The sequence below is a fragment of the Oryzias latipes genome, chromosome 6, assembly GCF_002234675.1.
Source record: "Oryzias latipes chromosome 6, ASM223467v1".
In the NCBI taxonomy this organism is placed as follows: domain Eukaryota; kingdom Metazoa; phylum Chordata; class Actinopteri; order Beloniformes; family Adrianichthyidae; genus Oryzias; species Oryzias latipes.
This window is the reverse complement of record NC_019864.2, coordinates 22,183,057-22,204,787: the sequence shown is the minus strand read 5'-3', so window position 1 is coordinate 22,204,787 and position 21,731 is coordinate 22,183,057. Positions and strand designations below refer to the sequence as shown.

The 21,731-nt window shown below is 36.8% G+C and overlaps 1 protein-coding gene across 3 annotated transcripts in view; it reads left to right on the top strand.

Annotated features, from left to right (window-relative positions):
- The window catches only part of furin (furin, paired basic amino acid cleaving enzyme), a 98,736-nt gene that overhangs the window by 41,938 nt on the left and 35,067 nt on the right, over nucleotides 1-21,731 (top strand). For all 3 annotated transcript variants that reach the window (XR_002290424.2, XM_004070097.4, XM_011476301.3), the window contains 4 exons: nucleotides 2,462-2,560; nucleotides 10,436-10,531; nucleotides 12,075-12,203; nucleotides 14,924-15,000. Coding sequence is in view for 2 of the 3 variants with exons in the window: in XM_004070097.4 (XP_004070145.1) it covers nucleotides 2,462-2,560; nucleotides 10,436-10,531; nucleotides 12,075-12,203; nucleotides 14,924-15,000 (401 nt within the window). In the remaining variant the exon portion in view is untranslated. The remainder of the gene's footprint in view (nucleotides 1-2,461; nucleotides 2,561-10,435; nucleotides 10,532-12,074; nucleotides 12,204-14,923; nucleotides 15,001-21,731) is intronic.

Here is a 21,731-nt window from a genome sequence, read left to right as displayed (position 1 = left end):
CCTGTTTTAACACGATTCCACTCCAGTGCACAAGGACAGGTTCATGAAGACATGGATGAGAGAGTTTGGTGTGGAAGACTGGCCATCACAGATTACTGACCTTAACTCGATGGAACAGCTTTGGGATGAATCGGAGAACAGGCAGCAAGCAAGACCTGCCGGAAGAATGCCCAAATATTCCCATTAAAACACTACTTAACCTCGGAAAAGCTTGAAGAATTTCTGCTAAATTCTGCTTTAAATAATAAAATACAAATTTTTCAGTCATTTTTACGATTTGAGTATTGTCTTTGGGAAATAGCAATAAGAGCAAAGCTGGTGATGAGATGCCAGCCTCCTGTAGTGTCCACTGAGCTGTATAAAGGGCAGTGTGCCTCTCATGCAGAGTAAAGACATAGTGGCAGGCTGACTAATGACCTACAGTGCTCTCAATTATTATCAGTCACACATATGCTCACACACACACACACACATACACAAACCTGATATGATGCCCTCTAGTTCAAGCTTTGGAAAAGCATGACTCAGCCGCAGCTTTCCGACTCCATCTCAATTTCCCAAGACTCGTGGACTTGTTCTAAATGAGGATATCAGCACTCTGGGAAATAGGTTTGTCCCACAGAAAAACTACCCTGGTGCAGCACAAATGAGCTCCCTGGTCTGCTGCAATCAATGTGAAGGTTATTAATTCCTGAGGTCACATTTCATCAAACCTGGAAGTTTATACCATGCCGTTTCATTTTTTGCCATGGCATTATTCTTGAGACAGAGTGGCTGTTAAGGTCGTTGTCTGTCTGTCTAATGTTGGGATTGATTTTTTTTAAATTTAGAGCCAGTTATGGGCCTGGCGCATAGGCACACCACAACGTGACCATCATGTTATTGTATTTTGATGAGTTCACCTTTGGGTTCAGTGTTAATTACATCACCAAAATTAGTCTGTATTGATCCTGTGACTCATCCGCTCGCTACTTTGATTCAAATCATTTTTTATGACATTATGTGTCAAACAAATACACTATTTAAACTACTCCAGTCAGTGTAGAATTGTTGTGTCAATATGTTTGTTACTTTTTCAATAAACTCATTATTCTGCCTTTTTGTAAAATTGTCTCACAAATTCTGCCTTACCTTTTGTATCTACCAAAGCATGAAATATCAAATCAAGCCTAAAGCTACTTTTCTCTTGATTCCTACATCATCTTCACTTGTAAAATCACATAAAATAATTAGAAAATCAGTTCTAATTACAAGTCTTAGACACATTTCTTGCCATCTTTATGTATTTGCTGCCAGACTAGACTGCAAGTCTGAACGCTCAGTCTGACTGACTTCTAGAAAGCCTACCCGCAGAATCAGCCCACAGCCCCATGAGAGCCTTCTATCCTGCTGCGTATGCTCTTCTTGCTCCTCACACACATCCATCCTGCCGGGTCGGACTGTCAAACCTTGGGTTTTCTCCAGCCGTCTTACCTTCCACCACCTCTCTGCTTTTTATCCTCCGCTCCAGTGGGCCTGTGAAGGTGAGCCGGTCCCCAGCGACTCCACTGTACAGATTGCAATGCTTCCTCACTAAATGGAGGTCATTCTCTTGGGAATGCTCCCATTTTAAAGAAGAGCTCGGTTGTTGTCCTTCCTTTTTTAAACCCTTGTTTGTGTTATTTTTGCTTGTGACGAGACAGAAATCTCTGAACGTCCAACCTAATTAGTGCTCTTTGTGTCTTTTTAGCTGTCCTTGGTATGACAAGAGGAGGTTAAGGCTTCTCAACGTCATGCCTAATAGCAAGGCTAATGAAAAGTCAGCACCCCCAGAGATTTTTGGGCTAGTTTGGTGACAGCTGTCACCAATTCACTTGCCCTTAAAAGCTCCTTTACAAACAGAACGTGAGGGGAAGCAACAAAAACAGTCGGAGGAACGTTTTTGGAAAACCTCAGATGGTGCTGTACTTCAGAAAGGTTCAGCAAATCATTTCTGATTGACAGTGGCCTTGAACAGTTCAGAAGTGGATATCTTAAAGCTTAGCACTTTATTTTCCTTCAGACTTTAAAATTTTTAAGTGTATATGGAGTTTAAGTCTTCACCTCCTCTCCAGATGTCTGCATTTCTGTGGTATTAATTGCAGTGAAGAATGAAACAGTCCAAACTGAAATAAGCCATTTATTCCGAGGTGAAATAATGATAATAATGAGTCTTGTAAAATTGTTTTTTGCTGAAATCATACTCGCATTTCATAAAATCTATCAGGTCTCACGTACAAAAATACCATTTAAATAATGACCAATAAACTGACATCTTGTTGCCAAATGAGAATTTGTTTTTCCAATCCTTTTATGGCTTTTATGAAAAAGGAACTTCTTTTTACTTGCTTCTCTGCACACCAGTTCTTTCATGAGTGCAGGTTTGTGGTTGTTCTTTTGCTGCAGGTGTATTCAGCTGCTTTTTCCCTTTGTGTTTCTGCAGGTTTTTGGAGATTATTATCACTTCAGGCACCATGCTGTGAAGAGGAGGTCATTGTCTATCCATAAGGGGATGCACATCAAACTGCAAGAAGAACCAAAGGTAAGAACATTGTGGGCTCTCAGCCAGCTCACTGTGCCTCTCCATGTTGGCAACCAAAAAATCTGTTGGCTGATTGGATTTCACAGGAACACAATCTAAACCAGGGCGTTGCTGTTAAAAATGGAAATTGAAAGAGAAATGTTGTTTTGTTCATCGGAAATTGGAAAGGTTACAGACTTGATTTTATGCATTTAATTTTCTTAATTAAAAACAGTAATTGATATTATAGTACTACTAATCATACTCGTGTTCTTCATCTATGATACTTACCAATGCATTTATGTAAAAGAATTATGCATCCTGCACCATTGCTTAATATTGAAGAGGATTCAGTAATATTTTAAAATGTGTTCTTTTCTGCTCTTGAGCAATGATGGGAACATTACTTCAAAATAGTTATAATTGCTCACCAGTACTTAATCCAAAAAGGTTGAGTTTGTTACTAAATTACTATATAGGAAAAATAACTAGTTACCAGAAAAAATGATTGTATTTCTTATAAAAGTTACTGTGTGTTTGTTTTTTCCTGATTTGTTTTCATAAGTCAATTGAAATTAATGAAATATTCCTGAAGTTGTTTTAACTTTGAAAATGTATTGCATAGGAAGTATTTTGTCACATCAAAATCAAACATTTAAAAACAAATACTTTAGTCCAAATGAAATCCAACTTAAAATCTCAGGCAACTGGTCTGGTTTAAATCTGTTATTATTTTCAGGATTACACCAGTCTTCATCCTGGACATAATGTACACTCTCCATACATATTCTGCCCTTTGACCTCAATGAATGTAAAGTAGTTCTTATATCTCCACCTAGAACTTTCTGATAAGTTTCTCTGGACTCTGCTTTCTGCAACTTCCTCCACCTGTATGTGTGTATTGGATGAGTAGATACTGGTTTGTGTGTAAAACAATGCTGACGCCAATTGGCTACCATGAAGCATGACACTGACCTAGCCAATCACAAAAGCTTATCCTGTTGTCAACCCACCCAGTTTCCCCTTCTGACACAAAGACTATTTGTGCCACAACACCAGCCTTTGGTGTGTTTGTACCGAACAGTTTATTAAATTAATTCTAAGTAACCCACTACATTTAACATTCAGTAACATTCAAGAATGGTGACGGTATTGTAAAACCAAAAATTTGTTAGTTCAGGCCGTTATAGGGATGCCACGATTCTCGGGTTAAAACTGAACCGTATGTTACACCATTGAACCGAACTATGGGGAAAGTGAGTAATACTGTATTTACATTGGGACTGTCAGACACATTTTGTGCTAAATAAAAGAGTTTAAGATGTGTTGTTTTATTACATCACACCAGGCCTAGTATCTGCCAATTGGAAGGTTTTTTGTTTGTTACTTGATTATTAACAAATAAAATAAAAAAATTGTATTCTGATTTTTAGTTTTTTTGTTGTTGTTTTGTAATAAACAAATCAAATATCCAACTGAAACAAAACCGTGACCCAAAAATCGAGTTTGAGCCAAATTGTGAGGAAAAATGAATCGTGGCGTCCCTACTCCCCTATATTGAAAAGCAACTGAGTTATTTAATGCCATTACTTTCAACTCCAATTTTCAACTTTTCAATTCATTGTCATACTTGACCATGGGAGAGGGGGAGAGGTTGGTGATTACCAGATTACTTGTCAGTGTGTCCTTTGGGAAATTACTGAACCTCCTTTGGTCATTGATGTGTTTATCTGTGTAGGAGTGCAAAAAATTAGCACCTTGTAAACAAATTGGCAAACTGCTTTGAAAATCCCTTGAAATGATCTTCTACGTTACCTGACTGTAAATGTAAGGAGAGACCTTCCTAAACAGCTTAGGCCTGCTTTTAGGCTCAGACTTCATGTTGTCTGTCTTGCAGCTGAGGTGTGAGAAAAGACAAAAACAAAAAGAAACAAAAAACTGAAGACTTTGTCCTGGACTTTTTTCCCCATGAAGTATAGATTTCGGATGAAGTGTCTTAGGCAGAAATGTAGAATTGGGACACTGAAAGCTGCTTGCTTCACCCTGAAAGTACCAGGTGTGCTCTAAAGTGCTTTCAAGAGTGCTTTACAAGGTGAAATTTTCCCTGGGTTCTTTGTTTTTCCCATGGTCCTTGAACTGGAACTGTAGCTGGTGATGAAAAGGAGACTTGTAAGTGTAGCTACATGAGCTCTGAGGAAAAACTACTTCAATCAAAACACATCTTTATTTTCTTAAGTTCTTGTCATAAGTTCTTAACCAAGTGCATTCCTTGTTTAGAAGTAATATTACCACACGATTAATTGAAATTTCTAGAAAAAGGAGGCAGTAATTGAATTTTATTGTGAAGTGTTAGATAGACCAAAGCAGATTTACAGAAAAAAAGTATTCTAAAAATTCAGGTGTAATCCTAAATAAATAAAAAGAGAAACAAAACTGCGCAAAAATAAGGTAACTGGACATTCACTGATTATTTTACTTTTATCACGAAAAGTCACCAAGAACTTAGTCTGAGTAATTCCCCTGCTAACCAAACACTAGTAAAAAGACCCTTACAAAATAAAAGGATTTCAATGTTTTTATTTTTTTCTATATAATTTGAAAAGGCTTTTGTATTTCGTCTTTCCCTCTAATTTCTTTCCTTTCTGCAGACCTTTATCATTTGAGCCAAGCTGTTGGTAGGAAATTGAAAGACCTCTCATTCCTGCATGCATCAAGAGTCTGCTGTGGGCTTTTTCCTCCCACTTTTCTCATTCCTGTCAGTCCCAGCATCTCCCTCTGCTGCTAGGATTTTTACCCCAAACAGGGGCTTTAAAAGCATCTCATCTGAATCACCTTATTCATATCAACTTAGAACAAAGAGAACGTCTTATTTTCCTCTCGCTCTCATCCGTCTCACCCGTTATGCAGCTCACTCAGCACATTAAGGTTAGCGAGAAAAACCTTAATTTAGTCCAATTTAGCTGCCCGGTAAGTTGAAGCATGCCAAGGTGAGCGTCATGTGTTTATCGTCCTCTGGTTTGTAACACAGAAACAGCATGAGCCACTGTCTTGCAAACAAACCAATTAAGATTAGCACTGAGCGTAGCAATCTTTGCTCTATGAGGCTGATCCTTTGAAAAAAAAAACAAAGAGAAGGTTACGCTTAATGGGGTTTTAAGAAAGCCGCCTTAAGAGGGAAAAACACAGAAATGTTGAACTTGGATTAGTCATTCCTCAGCTCGTCATTGTGCTCTGCCTCCGTAATCCAGCAGTAGAGTTTTGCAACACCTCCATTGTCTTGGGTTTTTGTGCTCCGTGGCAACAACATGTCGCTTATCACCATTCCCTTTGAATAATCACACAGTGGCAACAGGACATTGGCAACTGCATACGCTTTTACCATTATGCTTGTAAGGGATGTTTGTCATCTCCTCTCCACTCTTCCATCCATCCTCTATGAAAGAAATAATTGATTTGTTTTGGGATGACTCCTCTTCGTTTTTGATTAAAACACAGTCTCAGGCAGCAAACGGCTTACAATGCCGAAAAACCCTCTCTGTCACTCCAGTTCTCCAAGTCTCTCAAAGCTTTGCGACAGTTTCTTTGAGATGTACATGAAGTGTCATCAGCATGGAGATGTTCAAGCTGCAAAATACTGTACCAAGCGGGCAGGAGTGCTCAGAAAACAGATAGAGATCAAAATTAAAACCATATCAATTTTCCTACAAGCATTTTCAAGATATTCCTTTGTTTTGATTGTTGCGGCATTCATTCCCAAGGCCAGTCGTCCTGCTGTTGGGAATGTATAAATTTGAGACTCTAGATGAGTACCTATCATGGTTTCCCCCGAAAAACATTTTTAACAATCCTCTAATTTGGAAACAAAGGAGAAAATTGAAACTCCTCTAGTAAAATTAAAGTAATGATTTAGCATTAAATATGCCCCACTGGCATAATTAATTAAAGATAGATCTTGATAAATAAAAAAACAGTTATTTTTTTGCTTAGTATTATGTGTTTATATAACCTTTTAGGCTTGAAAATTTGTGGTTTTATTGAAAAATGTTAAAAATGAGTTGATTTTTCTATATTCAATGCAATTTTTAGAGAGTATAAAGCCTTTGCTCTGAAAGGAGCAATGCTTCATGGGAAATGGACTCACTTTATGCATTCATTTATTCATTCATTCATCTTCTTCCGTTTATTCTGTTTCGGGGTCACGGGGCTGCTGGAGCCTATCCCGGCCACTTGTGGGCACCCTGGACAGGTCGCCATGTCTGTCGCAGGGTTCACTTTATGCAGCGTTTTTAAATTCTACCTAACCACTTAAGCCACGTTCACATGTCCTCACTGCACTTTCTGAGGCTTGAAAGTCAATTTTCTTTTTTTTTTACCTGTGAATTGCTTACTCTTCACACTCACACACCAACAGTTGACCAACTTGTGAAATAACAAATCCCTGACAGCTGAAGACTGAAAAGCACCTGTTTGTGATTTTCACACAAAGAAATGGGTATTATCTTGATGTTTTTGCCACAAATTAGAGAATATGACTAAAATTTGTTTTAAAAAATCCTTTTATGTAAATAAAAAACTAAGTCTAAAGCCAGGTTATTGGAAATTTTAGTTGAAATATTTTATACTCAAAGGAATATAGAAAGTAAAAAGAGTACTCTTATTCATCCTCTGTTACACTAATGTATTTCTTTTTATTGTTCTGATCACTGTGTCTATGTATTTGGCCTATTATTGTTTATTTTTATTATTGTTACTGTTTTTATTTTTAATTTTTCTAAGTGTTGTATGTGGCACATTGGCACAGCTGACAGTGGCAATAAAAATCTCTCTCTCTTTCTCTCTCTCTCTCTCTCTGTCTCTCTCCTTGTATAACCTAGTTCAACCTAAGACCTTTGCACTTCAAAGTCTGAAATGCTCTAAATTGAGTTTTCAAACTACAATAACAGCTTCACTTTGAATTACATCTGTGTTTGAAATATGCTGTACAAACAAAATAGCCTTGGCTTTTTTCTGGAAAATAACTTGGAGAATTGCTGTAATAATGAAAGAATTTCTGCATTTGCATTTGTCTTTCTGACTTCTAAAGCGATTGCAGTACCTCTGATCGTAGCTTTAGAGCTATACAATCAGTGGTAAAAGCTTTATATAAAACATTTTTTAGGACAGAGGCGGCAGTCTAATTCATTTTTTTCCTTTACAGAACCCTTCCACATCACAACATTAAGCTCAACTTCTTTTCCTATTGTTAAAAATTCTAAAACTCTGGAGTTTGCACAGTGCATACAAACTATAATTATGAATATAAAAATGATAAGAAAAGGTGTTTAGTTTCACTTCTACCTATATTTCACCTTTCACCAAAAAGGATGACTTCTTTAAGCGACAGTACGAAGATAGAGATGCAACATTTTGTTTGTTTGAATTATAAAAATGGTTTATGTTTCAGTTATTAATGTTATTAAAATTCTACCTGATGTAAGATAAGAGTTGCAGAAACTCTGGTTTTGGGGGAAACCTTGGACCATTGCTGAGGTCAGAAGATCTTTGGAATAGTGAAGTCAAACCAAGCCGTTAACAGTGTGTGGAGGTCAAAGTGCAAAGCCAATACATGATGCTATAACACCCAAACCAGTTGATGGTAAGACTATCAACATTACATTTATTCAAAACTCTATATTTAAAGACTCACTCCAATCTTCCTTTCAGCTATTTTCAAAAACGCTCCCAGTGGTCTTTTAATTATGATTATGCAATAAACACTGTCATTTTCTAGAACATAGTTTCTGCAGAGCTGCAGGAGTTCATTTGAAATTTGCATCTGGCTTGTGGGCGGGACTGTTGGCGTGAAGTAACCTCCGCCCCCCTTTCCTCTCCTCGTTGCTGAGAGTATTTTGTCCACTGCTTTTTCTATGTTACAAACAAGCTCTTTTTCAAACGGCATTTATTTTTTCATCTTTTCCTGATTCACAATGATTTGAATAAAGAAGTACTACAGAATATAGCTTAATTTTCTTAATATATGTCCTAAAAGGCCACAAGATCATGGTAAAAAATAAATCAACAACCAATGCTCAGTTTACATTTTAGAACAGAAAAAAACTCATACAGGTTGAAAAGGAGTAAGACACTTTTTTTAAATTGGTTTAAAAACTCTTAATCTTGAAACTGATGATGAGATCTAAATCTTGCTGTTGTTTCTATTGCTGCTGCATCAGTAGCAAAGGGGAAAAGACTTGTTTTTATTCTGTTTTTAGTTTGTTTGTGAAGCAACTCATGAAGTGATCTCTGCAGAGAGGTAAAGAAGTACCGGTACATGGCTGACTAACTGCTGTGCCTCAGACTGCCTTCAGTAATGAAAGCAAACTGGTTCTTGGTCTCAGTTCAGCTCTGCTCAGCTGTATTTATAGAGCACTCGTCAAATACAAGTGCAGTCCAGAATGTACATAGAGAAGCACCAAAGCATAAAAGGAAAAGTAGAGTATATAAAGCCCTTATTGTTAATACAAGGGTCAAAAATCATTTCACAATAAAAGCCTCAATCTCCAACTAAAATACATATATTTAAAAATAAATGATCATAAGTAAATTTGATTAAGCATTAAGCATGTTCTCTTAGGCAAAAGACAATATGGATACAATAACAGGAGTAAACTTGTGAAAAATTTTATATTATCCCTCTAAACTGAACTTACATAATTAAGAAAATTATTACTGTTAAACAACTTAAAAAATCTACAATCAATAAATAATTCCAACCCTGTCTAGGCAGCTTTTTGTAGATTTTTCTTGATTTTACAGCTTGATCAAGTACATAATTGTGTTGGATGTGCAAGTGAAAAAAAAGGATTTTTGGTGAAGGAGAAAGTGACAATGTGTTATAAAAATGGTAATAATTGCCTGAATGAAGAGCTTAGGTGCTAAGTGGAAGTGTCTCTTCTGTGCTTTAATTGCTTTTGTTTGCATGTTTTTGAATTCGAAAAGTGTTAATTTGCTAATCAGACAATGTTGCTTGCAAGATCATTTATTTAAAATTAGAGTGTATCAAATAAAATAAAGAAATATCTTTCTGAAATCTTTACAAGGTGAAATAAAAGATGACAGAAATCAAAATTGTTTGGTTCATTTTTAAGGGAAAATCTTTAAAAATAAAAATAAAAGGTTTTCTTTTAAGAAAAGCAAGTTCACCTATTTTTCTTCTTATTAAGCTCTTATTCTCACTTGCTGTGGTTCTGAATCAGTAAAATGGGGAATTGTTGAAATACAATCTGAAATAATTAGAGATGGAAGCATGTAGGGCTCAACTTTTTATTAATTTCATGTTCATTAACTTCATATTTTCCTTTTTTTTTTTTTTTGCATGCCTGAGGCAATGATACATGCAGAATGAATTTTAAAGTCACAGAAACTGAACTGTGTCTGTAGCGTGTATAGCAGCAGTGTGCTCGCTCCAGGAAAAAAACTGTCATTGCGAAGAGAACATGATGACAGAAACATTTTGTCCATTTGCAATAATGGCAGCTTAGGGTGAGAATATTGCTTTTTCTATTAACGTTTTCATGCAACTATGCAGAATAAGAAAGAACTTTAAATCTAACAAAGATTGTGAGCTTTTCTTTTTCTTGCAAGCTTAAAATCAACAGAGGCTGACACTTTTCTCCTGCAACGGAGCGCTGAAATAAATTCGATTTGCTTCGCATCTCTACCTCTGTTTCAAGTTATTACGTTTTGAACACAGCTGGGGCTTTGCTTTTTCCCCCCTTATGTCTTGTCTTTAGGACATCGCAGCTGTTTCCTAAATAGAAAAATTAGCACTGACACAATGTTATGCCAGAACAACCATGTAACCTGTCTGTGATGCCTTGGTGTGTGTTCGTGCATCTGTGTGTTTCGGTCACATAGATCCTTTGGGCGGAGCAGCAAGTGGTGAAGAAAAGAAAGAAGAGGGACATTTATGAGGATCCCACTGACCCGGATTTTCCTAAGCAGTGGTACCTGGTGGGTCCTGGTTTCTTGCTTTTTCAAATAACACTTTTGTTGTTTGTTAATATTGTATAAATTCAAAGATTTCTGATCTATGAAACATATAAGATTAGGAATGCATTTTTTTTTATTAAAAGAGAATATTTTAATAATGGTTTGATAAATGTATTATTTAAAGCATGAAGGCCAAAAAAGAAGAAAAGGCAATCTTAAACAAACATAATCAATCTTTAGGTTTTTGCAAGAAATGATGATGAAATGAAAATACTTTTATATATTCTATCAATATCATATATTTACCTTCTGGGCAACCAGGTCATAAAAGACTGAGTTGCTGACTCTTAGAGTGAGGCCTTCATCTGTCCTGTTTGCCACAGACATACAGTTTTCTGCATCAAATCCATAAACCCTTGCATTCCAAGGTGTTGAATTGAATATTAAAAATGATACGTCAGAATAGATCCACTTCAGAGTTGTATTACCTGTGAAACATTGATAGCAAATTGTGCTGGCAGTTTGTCTGCTTTATTATTCACAGCTTTTTCTGGGAAAAGCTGTGAATAATTAATTTTCTTCACCTAAATGTAAGCTAAAAATTGCTGTCACCAAAACAGATTAATAACTGGGCTGAATCTCCTCGGCGGGAGTCCTCGGTAAATGGAAGATGTGAGAGAATATGCTGTTTAGCATAACATCCAACACTTTAAACCCTATTTTTTAAGGTTTTAACTCATTTTCTGGCTTCATTCTCACACTCTGTTTTCTAACTTGAGAAAAAGAAGAAGAAATAAAAAGATTTTAGCACCATTGGCTTCACATTTTCACAATTTAATTTTCTTTTTCTGAATTTTTTGGACTTTTAAGAGAATCATTTTTTCTTTCTTTTCTTATAAAACACCTTTGACTTATGTGCAGGTTTAGATATATATAAGTTTAACCTTGCTTCTGTCTTCACTGTTGACTTGCCAGCAGCAGTTTGCCCTCAACTCCACTTAAACTCTACTGACCCGTCGACTTCGCCGCATAGACAGTTCAAGTTTCACAGATGTCAAGTAAACTTGGTGAATAATTGTTAATAAAAAAATAAAGCCTCTCAGATAAACCAGAAAATGTGCAACCTTAAGGTTTAGAATGTAATTTCTATTCGAGAGAAAATGAATAATATTAAATCATTTTGCGACTGTTTAACAGAAAGGACTTTGATTCCAGCTTATATTGTGTGAATGCACAAAATTCAAATGGAGAGATTTTCTATGGAGCTTCACAAAAGCTAAATGTACGTACTGCAGTTTTTTTTTTGTCAGCAGCTGAACCTAATGCTCAGAAAGACAAAGGCAGTGCATTAACGGTAGATCCTAATTAACACCTATCAAATGCTTCCTGTTACCTCTGTTTAGCTTTATACCAGACTCTGCTGTGGGTTGTTGTTGGTTTTTTTTTATGCAGTGGGACTAATAGGCTTTCACAGATGATTCAATCTTTGCCAGATGTTCCTGTTAGTCTGTCAGGAAAGTGTCAGTCACATCACATCAATAGAGCTTCGTGTCTCCCCCTGCAGTCCAACCCAACACATCAAGACCTGGATACAAAAGCAGCCTGGGCCCAGGGCTACACTGGAAGAGGTGTTGTGGTGACCATTCTGGATGATGGCATTGAAAAGGACCACCCAGACCTCATCAGCAATTATGTAAGTGGGGAAATATAACAGTAAATTTGTCAAGAACACCTAACTTTGGGGATTCCCTCTGGGGAACAGTAGATAGCAATCCTTTCTTCTAATGAGCAGTGATGAAAGGAGAGGAAGGTAATGCAACTTGCTAGATCTTTTTTTTTTGTCCTAAATTGCTATGTTGGGTTTAATAAATCTTTTCCCAGTCAAATGAGCTAAAAAGAGTTATGGCTTGCTTAATCATTTCAATATCGGCCACTGTAGTTTTTTCTCATGCTTCAGATATGGTGGAAAGAGCTTTGTGAGGAGAACAGCACATTAGAGAAAGTGGGCCACTGTCGCTTTCATAGAACTGCAAATAATACAAAACTTCCTTTTTTTTTGTTTTGGTAAAATTCTTCATATCATCAGGAAAACCTAAAAGCGATTCTGTAAAATGCCAATAAAAGCTTATAGCACAGATAAAAACAAAGATTGTGTGGTTGTGCAATTAAGTAATATTCACCTGGGGACCCAGTTTCCATCTTTACATGAAAAGCCACACACAGTACTCTGCTGGCCCTATTAGAGTAGCAGTTTCCACTTCATAAAAATAATCAAACAAGGGGGTAACAAGCTCACTGTGCTGCATAAAGCAAATGCCAGGGAGCAGTTGAAACGGTGCAGCAGTCACACAGCTCACAGAAGCTCTGTACTGTTCAGATGCTTTTTATCTTATGCCCCATTAACTCGGCCCTGACACTAGGAAAGAACAACACACTAGCTAAATTGTAAATAAAGAGAAATAATGCAATTGTTGTTTTTCTTTTTTAGATAGCTCTAAACCAATAACTCTGAGAATATAAATTAACTCAACTTGTGTTGTGTGTCTTTCAGTGGTAATTGGATTGCAGCTGCTAAAAACTGCTGATGATGTATTTGAAAAACATTCGTCTCTTTATACATGCAGGTGATGGTAACGCATAACTTGGCCAGATTGCCATCACTACATGTTTTGTAAAAGCTCCAGGTGTTCATTTAGGCTTAAAGTATGCTCAATTACCTACAAATTAACTGCAGAAAAAAAGGTGCAGTGCACAGCTTTTTATTATCTCTACATTTCAGAGGAAAATGTTTGGGTTTGTCTAAAATCTACACTTTCTGTTAAATTAATTTGATGATCTGAATCACTGAAGTGTAGCAAATATGAAAAAAAAAATCATGAAGGGGGCAATTTTCTCTGCAGTTTTTGATTTACATGAATTCACACAGAGGGAGGGAGCGTATTACCTGACAGTATTAGTTAGTTTGTGATGTGGATCCCCTCTAAGCAGTCTGTATCACCATGGCAACCCATCCTGGATTTTTAAACAGTTTAAGTAAAGAATGGAAACAATGTTGTTTTTTTTCCCCCACAGAAAACAAAACAAAAGCCTTTTCTAATGTTTTGTCTAATGTTTTATTAAAATAATCTAATTCTTGCAAAAATATCTTGGTATATTAATTTTCACAGAATAGCAGTTTAATACTTAAAATATGAGAATTGTTATGCGAAGCTTTGAAGACAAGTCACACGTTGAGGGGTTATGGGAATGTATTGCCAGCACTAATCTCTTTCAGTCTACTTGTAGAAATGTCACAGCGTTTTGCCCCAATAGTTTTTGATATCTCACACAGTCTCCTCCGGAACAACATGTTCCCCTTGATTGAATTAGATAATCAAAGCACTTCTAAAGAAGAAGAGGAAGCATCAAATGAAAAAAATCCTTGTTTAACTATTGAACTCTTGAGGCATCACTTAGATTTATACAGAGTTTTGGGTTCGCAGTTGCAGACAAAGAAGCAGCCGTTTCATTAAACTTGCTTTAATGTTCATTAGTCAATCGTGTGTTTAAACCATTGACTTTATATGAGAACTGGACCGAGTAAGTTTGATGTTACTCTTAGAAAATGGTTTACTTCCGGCTCCAAATAAAAATAAAGTTGATCCATTCGCTTTTTTTCTTTTTTGCGAGACGGACGTCACTATGTTGGAACCATAAATCCTTGTTTCTATGGCAGCCACTCTCGCCAATCAGAAGTGAACTTGCTGACAACGGGCTCCGGAGAATCTGTCAATCAAACGTTTTGAAGATTAGATGTGGGGGCCCAGCAGAACTTGAATAACTTGCACTGTAGAAAATAAATATTATGAAAAAAATGAGTATTAGCAAGAACATGTTAACCCTTTAACACCAGAGATGTGTCCGATGACACACGCTCTTTGACATTAACACTTTGTCGTTTATGCGATCTGTGTGAATCGGCTGATTCTGATTCAGAGAAAAGCGGCTTTTCATATTGATTTTGAACAGATGTGCGACACATTACAAACATAAAGTGCTGCATAATGACGCAAAGCAAATATGATGACTCAGCAATTCATGCCTGAAAAGTCTATGGGATTGTGGCCTCATCCTAATAGGAATGCGAGTTGGGGAGGGGTCACTCAGTCCAGTTTTTATATAAAGGTAATGGTATGAACATAACAAATATGTGCTTTTATATTTCCTGTTTTCTATCTTTGTCATATTGACTAACAAACAATATTAACGTGTCAAAGGGAGTGGAGGGACACAGTCTTTAAGGTTTATGGGTCTAAAATACACAACATCAACTTTCATAAAAGTATTTTTGTGGTCAGATATAATACAGTTGCTAAAATAAAAGAATTTTAGAATAACAAAATAAGTGAACCAATATGTTTGTTTGTCCCTTAGGATCCTGAGGCAAGCTATGATGTTAATGATGGAGATGCTGACCCCCAACCAAGATATACGCAGCGAAATGAGAACAGGTAATTTGTCAGCAAACCACACGAGAACCAAATGATTAATTCCCTTGTTATCACCGGCAAATGGATTTATAATCACTCAGCATGCATGAAGAATCATTTGGAAGAAGATGTCTCGGTTTTACCAAGCAACCTTTGCTCATTAGTTCTGGATATTTTCTGTCAACTCCAGCTTCCTGTGAGGCTGGTGTTGAATCAGACCCTGTGCAGCTCCTGGACTATGCCTTGCTTTGACATTGAAATCAAAAAATTCATCCTAAAAAGTTTGAAAGTACTTATGTTCTGCAGAGTCTTGGCTGTTCAGCCTTTAAAGCAGCCCAGCCACATCAGCAATTAAATGTTGCTCCAAGAATATTTGTTTATTTGGCTTTGCAATTCACACCATCTCCCTCCTTTCCTCGGTTATCACAATAAAACATATTTTCTGCAGCTGAATGATGCACAAGACTAAAACTCCAGCAAGAATGAATCCTAAACATGTCATTCCATTTAATCCTCTTTCCCAGGTCTCTGAATGCTATGCTATGCTGTTTTAGGCCTATTCCCTCAGAGAAGATGAGAGCCTGCTTCTGTTTATAAAATGCACAGCAGAATTTTTATATATTCCACGGAGCTTGCTGCTAAGTCTTTTTGCTGTTTTCTTTTCTTTTCATTTAAAACTTTTAAGCCTGGCATCCAATTGCCTTTGGTCAAATGAAGGAATTAAACACGCTTTGCAAGTTTAGAGGGATCTGAGTGGAGAAAAGAACAGTTCATAAATAAGTATTAGTGGCTATTTACTCCACCTCCATTGTACAGATTTGTGTCTGTTGTTTTCAGATACAAAACCTGATCCATCTCTTGTGGGTGTTGAAGCTGAAAGGGATGGGCATCAGTTGTTTTGGAGTTAACACCTTGTTGGTAGTCTTTGCCGGCAGCTTGAGCAGCCATGCAGAGCGACCTCGGCTCTTCCTGTCAGCAAACTGTAGATCCTTCTCTTCTCTGCTGTTGGAAGGAAAGAAAAAAAGCGGCACTGGAGGGGATAACCCCCTGATTCGGATTCGCCGCTCCTCCCAGCGTGCACCATGCTGTTATTGCAAAGCACACACATACACACCCATGGTTCAGAAGAAAAAAAAAAGCTAACCAGCTGGCACTCATATACTGGCTTGTGCCTTTCAGTGGATTTCCCAGAGCAATTATTTGAAACTGGATCAATTCAAAGGCATGAAATGAAAAGGATGTGTCTGTTACATGGAGGTTGAGTGTTTGGAATATAAAGGCAAATTATATCCTGTGAGTTATGTAAATCTCCACAGAGTAAAACAGGCCATCAGTGAGTAATGCTCTCAAACCTCTCACAATGTGATTATATTATTCTATATTCACTGAGTGACAAACGGAAATTGTGATTTAGAGGCATAGAATTTTCAGACTGCAAGCTTCTTCGTTCGTACTGACGACAAAGAAAGCTGGATTTAGATTTGTATCTGCGTCATTTTCTTAGAGATACTTTGTCTTGACTTGACAGCTGCTCTTGAAGGGAAGCTGACTGTGTTGAAGGCTGTTTTAAAGTGTGGTCAGGCAGGTAATCCATTTTTATTTTTTATTTTTTTTGCTTTACTGTTTTCGCCTCTCCTTTTCCCCCCGTCTCTTTCTCCACCTCCGTGTCAGTGAGAGCCAGAAGTATGCAAATTAGCTCCGAACAGAGGAGAGCAGGATGGATTTCACCCCCTGCCCACAACCTGGCAGTGGAGTTGAACTCTTTCCAAAAATCTCATCGTGCTGAAAGGGCTCTGCAGAATGGAAAACATCATTTCCTGGAGATTTATCTGCATAATAACCTCACTTATAAATATTTTTCTGGTCTATAGGCGCAAGAACATATTCCTGACTGGAACAAGATCTAAGGTTGTAAGAAAAGCTGTGAGTCAAAGCAGAAGGAGCTTGGAAGGGTTTGTTGCATTTCTTGTTAACAACAGATGGTCCTCTGTTGATGGTCATCTTGGATATGTTGCTGTAAATGATCATACCTGGACCCCAGACACCACTTTCTTAGATCCCGGTTTTCTTGTTCAACGTCTTCCAAGAAAGTTTTGTTTTTTTTTGGGCAAAAGTGTCTGTCCTACTATCATTTGCATCTGAGGCTACATGTAATACTATTGACTTATCTGTTTTTTTAGGAGACAATACAACAACCCAAGTCATTGATTGCAAAATTTGAAAGATTTTACACAGTTCCTGTGTGCAAATATTACGGATGTTTGTAATTTTAAAACTATTCCGGCAAAATCCATCCTTCGAGTTGGAATCCTGAAACTACAGGAGTGCTTTGAGGTTTTTGAAATAGCATGGATACAGTGGCTGGGTGTGTGACAGGCCATATCAATTTGCGTTGAAGAATTCCCACCAGGATTGTGATACTTGCCAAAAGCACCAGATCATTAGTGAAAATGTGTGACCAGTGATTAATAAAACCCACCACAGGCATCACATGTAGGGTGAATCAAAGTGAAACCAGCCGGCGATGTGAGCGTGTATTTTATAAGTTCAGCTCAGGAAGTACCATTTTACTCACTAAGCACTCAAATCCACCCTAGACCCACAGCTTCCTTGTCACGCTGCCATGGCTACATCCTTAATGGTAGCTCCGGCCTTCGCACTGTATAATTCAGAATCCTGTAATCTGCAGGCACTCTTAAACGGCTGCGATTCTTGTGTGGAGGACTGGAGGCTGAATACAATGAACTGGTGGACTGCTTTGTGGGATGGTGTGATAACACTTGCCTCATATTTAATGCCAACAAGTCAAAGGCGATGATTGTGAGGGGCGGGGGTGCTGTGCCAAAACAGTATTTCCATCCTGGAAGGAGAGATTAAGGTGGAAGAGAATAACTACAGCCAAGGTGTTCATCTGCACACACTTGGCTGGAAATGCAACATTGAGAGAGCAGACTTTTTCTTCTGCTAAAGTTGGGGGTCCCTCTGTGTCTGCAGACTGAAATCTACAGTCTTCAGTTGGAGCAGCAGCATCAAAACCACCTATGCCTCAAAACCAAACAGGCTGTCCTGGGGCCGCTATGAAACGTCTAGAACACTGCAATGAATGCAGCTTTAGTTGAAAAGCATGGAAAATGCTGCACAGCTTCTGCGTAAAGTACTGTTGAAATAAGGTCTTCAGTCAGTTAGGCTTTTTTGAGTTCCCTACAGCTAAGAAGAGATCATTCCAGCCAGAATCAATAACTCTACAATGACCTTAATGAATCACTTTGTTCTGCAACTCCTTTGAGTAGGATTTATAGTGTTTTTAAATTTGAACTGAAAGCATATACAACACACGTATTTAAAAAAAACAAAATCATTCAGTAAATATCTAAGATATAGGCTTGCTGAAGTTTTTAGCCACTTTTCAAACTCTACATGTAACTGCAATGGGCTCCATTCTGCTCTTTGACTACCATTTATTAGAAAGCAATTGGTATGCCAACCATGTAACCTTCATTTTAAGTCAAACCATCACTGTCTGAATACTAATGCTATACTACTTGATGAACCAAGGCCAAAGGAAAAGGTGCAGTAGCTAATATGAATGATGGCATTGAGATTTAAAAAAAAAACTGTTTGCTTGTTTTTTCTTACCCAGTAAATTGCTTTGTCCTTGGTGGCACGTGGCTGTTTGTTTTGCTGGCCGAGAAAATGCTGCCTCAGCAGAAATACAGGGAATGAATACAGGTACATACACCACTTTCAGCAAAACTCACTGCTTGACTTTATGGTAACGCTTTCTTTTACAGTACAGTACTTACAGTGTACTTAAGTGGTATTTACATGGTACTTATAGTGTAACTACTGGGTACTTTCAGGGTACTTACATGGTACTTTTTATGGAATTTACTGGGTACTTACAGTGTGTTTACATGGTACTTTCTATGGGACTTTACTGGGTACTTACATGGTACTTTTTGTGTCTACTCTGTACTTACATGGTACTTACTGTGTATTTATATGGTACTATTTGGTTCATACCTATGTGGTACATACTGGGTATTTATAATATTCCTACTGGGTATTTACATGTTGTGCAAAGGTGTCTTTTATGGTACTTACCACATGTAAGAACAAGGTAAGTACAAATAAAGTACCTTGACCTTTAGGTCTGCACTCGCTGCATGTTTCATGGTATTTACCATGAATTTACCACAGAAACTACCCCTTAAGTACACTGAAACTGTAACTGTAAAAGAAAGTCAGCCCTATTTCCACTCTATTACATGGTACTTTCATTACTAAATACTGGATATGTTCACTTGAATATTACTTGGTACTTACCCCTTAAGTACAATGAAACTGTAACTGTAAAAGAAAGTCAGCCCTATTTCCACTCTATTACATGGTACTTTCAGTAGTAAATGCTGGGTATGTTCACTTGAATATTACTTGGTACTTAACCCTTAAGTACAATGAAACTGTAACTGTAAAAGAAAGTCAGCCCTATTTCCACTCTATTACATGGTACTTTCAGTAGTAAATGCTGGGTATGTACACGTATTACCTTCCTGTGCAGTGTACATACACACTTGGTCTTCTGACCTCACCACATGAGACAATGCTAACTTGTTGGTAAGGGTAAAGTAACTACATTGTAAAAAAATATACTGGCCTGATTACTTCTTGTAACATGAAGCAAGTTTAAAGAGAAACAAGACAGCAGTGAAAACAACAATCTTTAATATGATACGTGTCTGCAGCATACAAAGTGTCATCACAATGAAATAGGTTTTAAGTACAAAACAGTTCAAAGGAGAAATCTAAAAAACACATTGGCCTGAGGGTCGTGCTTTTTGTCCATCAAAATTCTTTCAGCAGAGTTTGGTAACGGTGCAGGACTTCTTCAGGGTTTGTAACTGCAAGAAAATTCACAATATGAGCTAAAATGAACATAAAAAGCATAACGACTTTGATGAAATACAAAATATATTTTACTTATTTAATCATTTCTGTAATGAGTTTGATAAATCTCTATGAATTTTTTTATCGCTTTGACTGTAATGCTTGAAATTAATCAAGTATCCTCATTTAAAAACATGATAATACATTATTCAAAACTTAACTTTTTTTAAATATTGTTCTAAAAATGAACTTGTTTTAATATATATTATATAATGTCAGGAAAATATGTAAAACAACAAGGCAAAATATTTACTTTTAATACTAAAAACACCCCAAGTGTGTGTTTTTGTTAAATAGGTCGGGGCAAGTAAAGTTGCAAATTCCCAGCGCACTTGAATGCAGCACAACTACCCCCAAAGTGAACGTGCAGATTAATCCGGAGAGCCTCGAGGCGCGCGCAACAGTTTGAATTTCTCTTCATCTGGCAGGTAAACCAGTGTTTTTTTTTAAATATTGGATAAATTACATGTAAATATTTAAACTGATCAAACTTTATAAAGAAGCTAACTTCGTGATTTCAAGCCACTATCTCTGTGTTTGAAACGTGACGTAAGAGCATGTCTACCTTACTGCAATAATTTCAGTTATTTCATGTATACATTTTCAAAGTTTGTAATGAAAATCTACAAACATTGTTGTTACTTACCAGGAGAGGGGCACCTGTAAAACAAGCACGTAGCCTAAATGATAACGTCTGTTGTTCTGTGCTCGTTTGACTGAGAGCACGTCTTTCTGGGAAAAACAATGAAAGGCGTTTATTTAAAATAATGATGACGTACTTCCGTCTTTTTACCGCTTTAGATCAGCTATGGTGAAGAAGACATTCCAGACGAATCCACAGGAGAGTAAGCAAAAGTAAGTTAAATCCACCAAGTGGACATATTATTTACATTAATGAAGAGTTTAACTGCCTTTTCCCCATTTTCTTTTCTTTTGCCGTTTTTATTTTATTTTTATTTATTTTCAAATATGATAGAGACAACAATACCACCCAACACAGTGAATGTAACTGTTTGAAAATTAAAACATATTTTTGTGAATAACTGTGTTGAATTTGAAATCGCCTATTTATTTCTTTTTTCCTTTTCTTTTACCCTGCAATGTTTTTCATGCTAATGCAAATTGTAGGTGCGAATAATATTTATAAAGAAGAAATACACACAGTAATTGCCAATTAAAACATTGCTTTTGTCATTCTTTGTCTAAACAAATTAGATTTTTTTATGGCAATATTGATTTTTTTTCTTTGATTTCTTTTTTGTTGTTCTTGTTTATGTAACTAAAATATAAAGTTGTGAATAATTTATTATCATGTTCATAAATGAGGATAATTGATTAATTTCAAGCATTACAGTCAAAGCGATAAAGAATTCACAGAAATTTATCAAACTCATTACAGAAATGATTAAATAAGTAAAATATATTTTGTATTTCATCAAAGTCGTTATGCTTTTTATGTTCATTTTAGCTCATATTGTGAATTTTCTTGCAGTTACAAACCCTGAAGAAGTCCTGCACCGTTACCAAACTCTGCTGAAAGAATTTTGATGGACAAAAAGCACGACCCTCAGGCCAATGTGTTTTTTAGAATTCTCCTTTGAACTGTTTTGTACTTAAAACCTATTTCATTGTGATGACACTTTGTATGCTGCAGACACGTATCATATTAAAGATTGTTGTTTTCACTGCTGTCTTGTTTCTCTTTAAACTTGCCTCATGTTACAAGAAGTAATCAGGCCAGTATATTTTTTTTACAATGTAGTTACTTTACCCTTACCAACAAGTTAGCATTATCTCATTTGGTG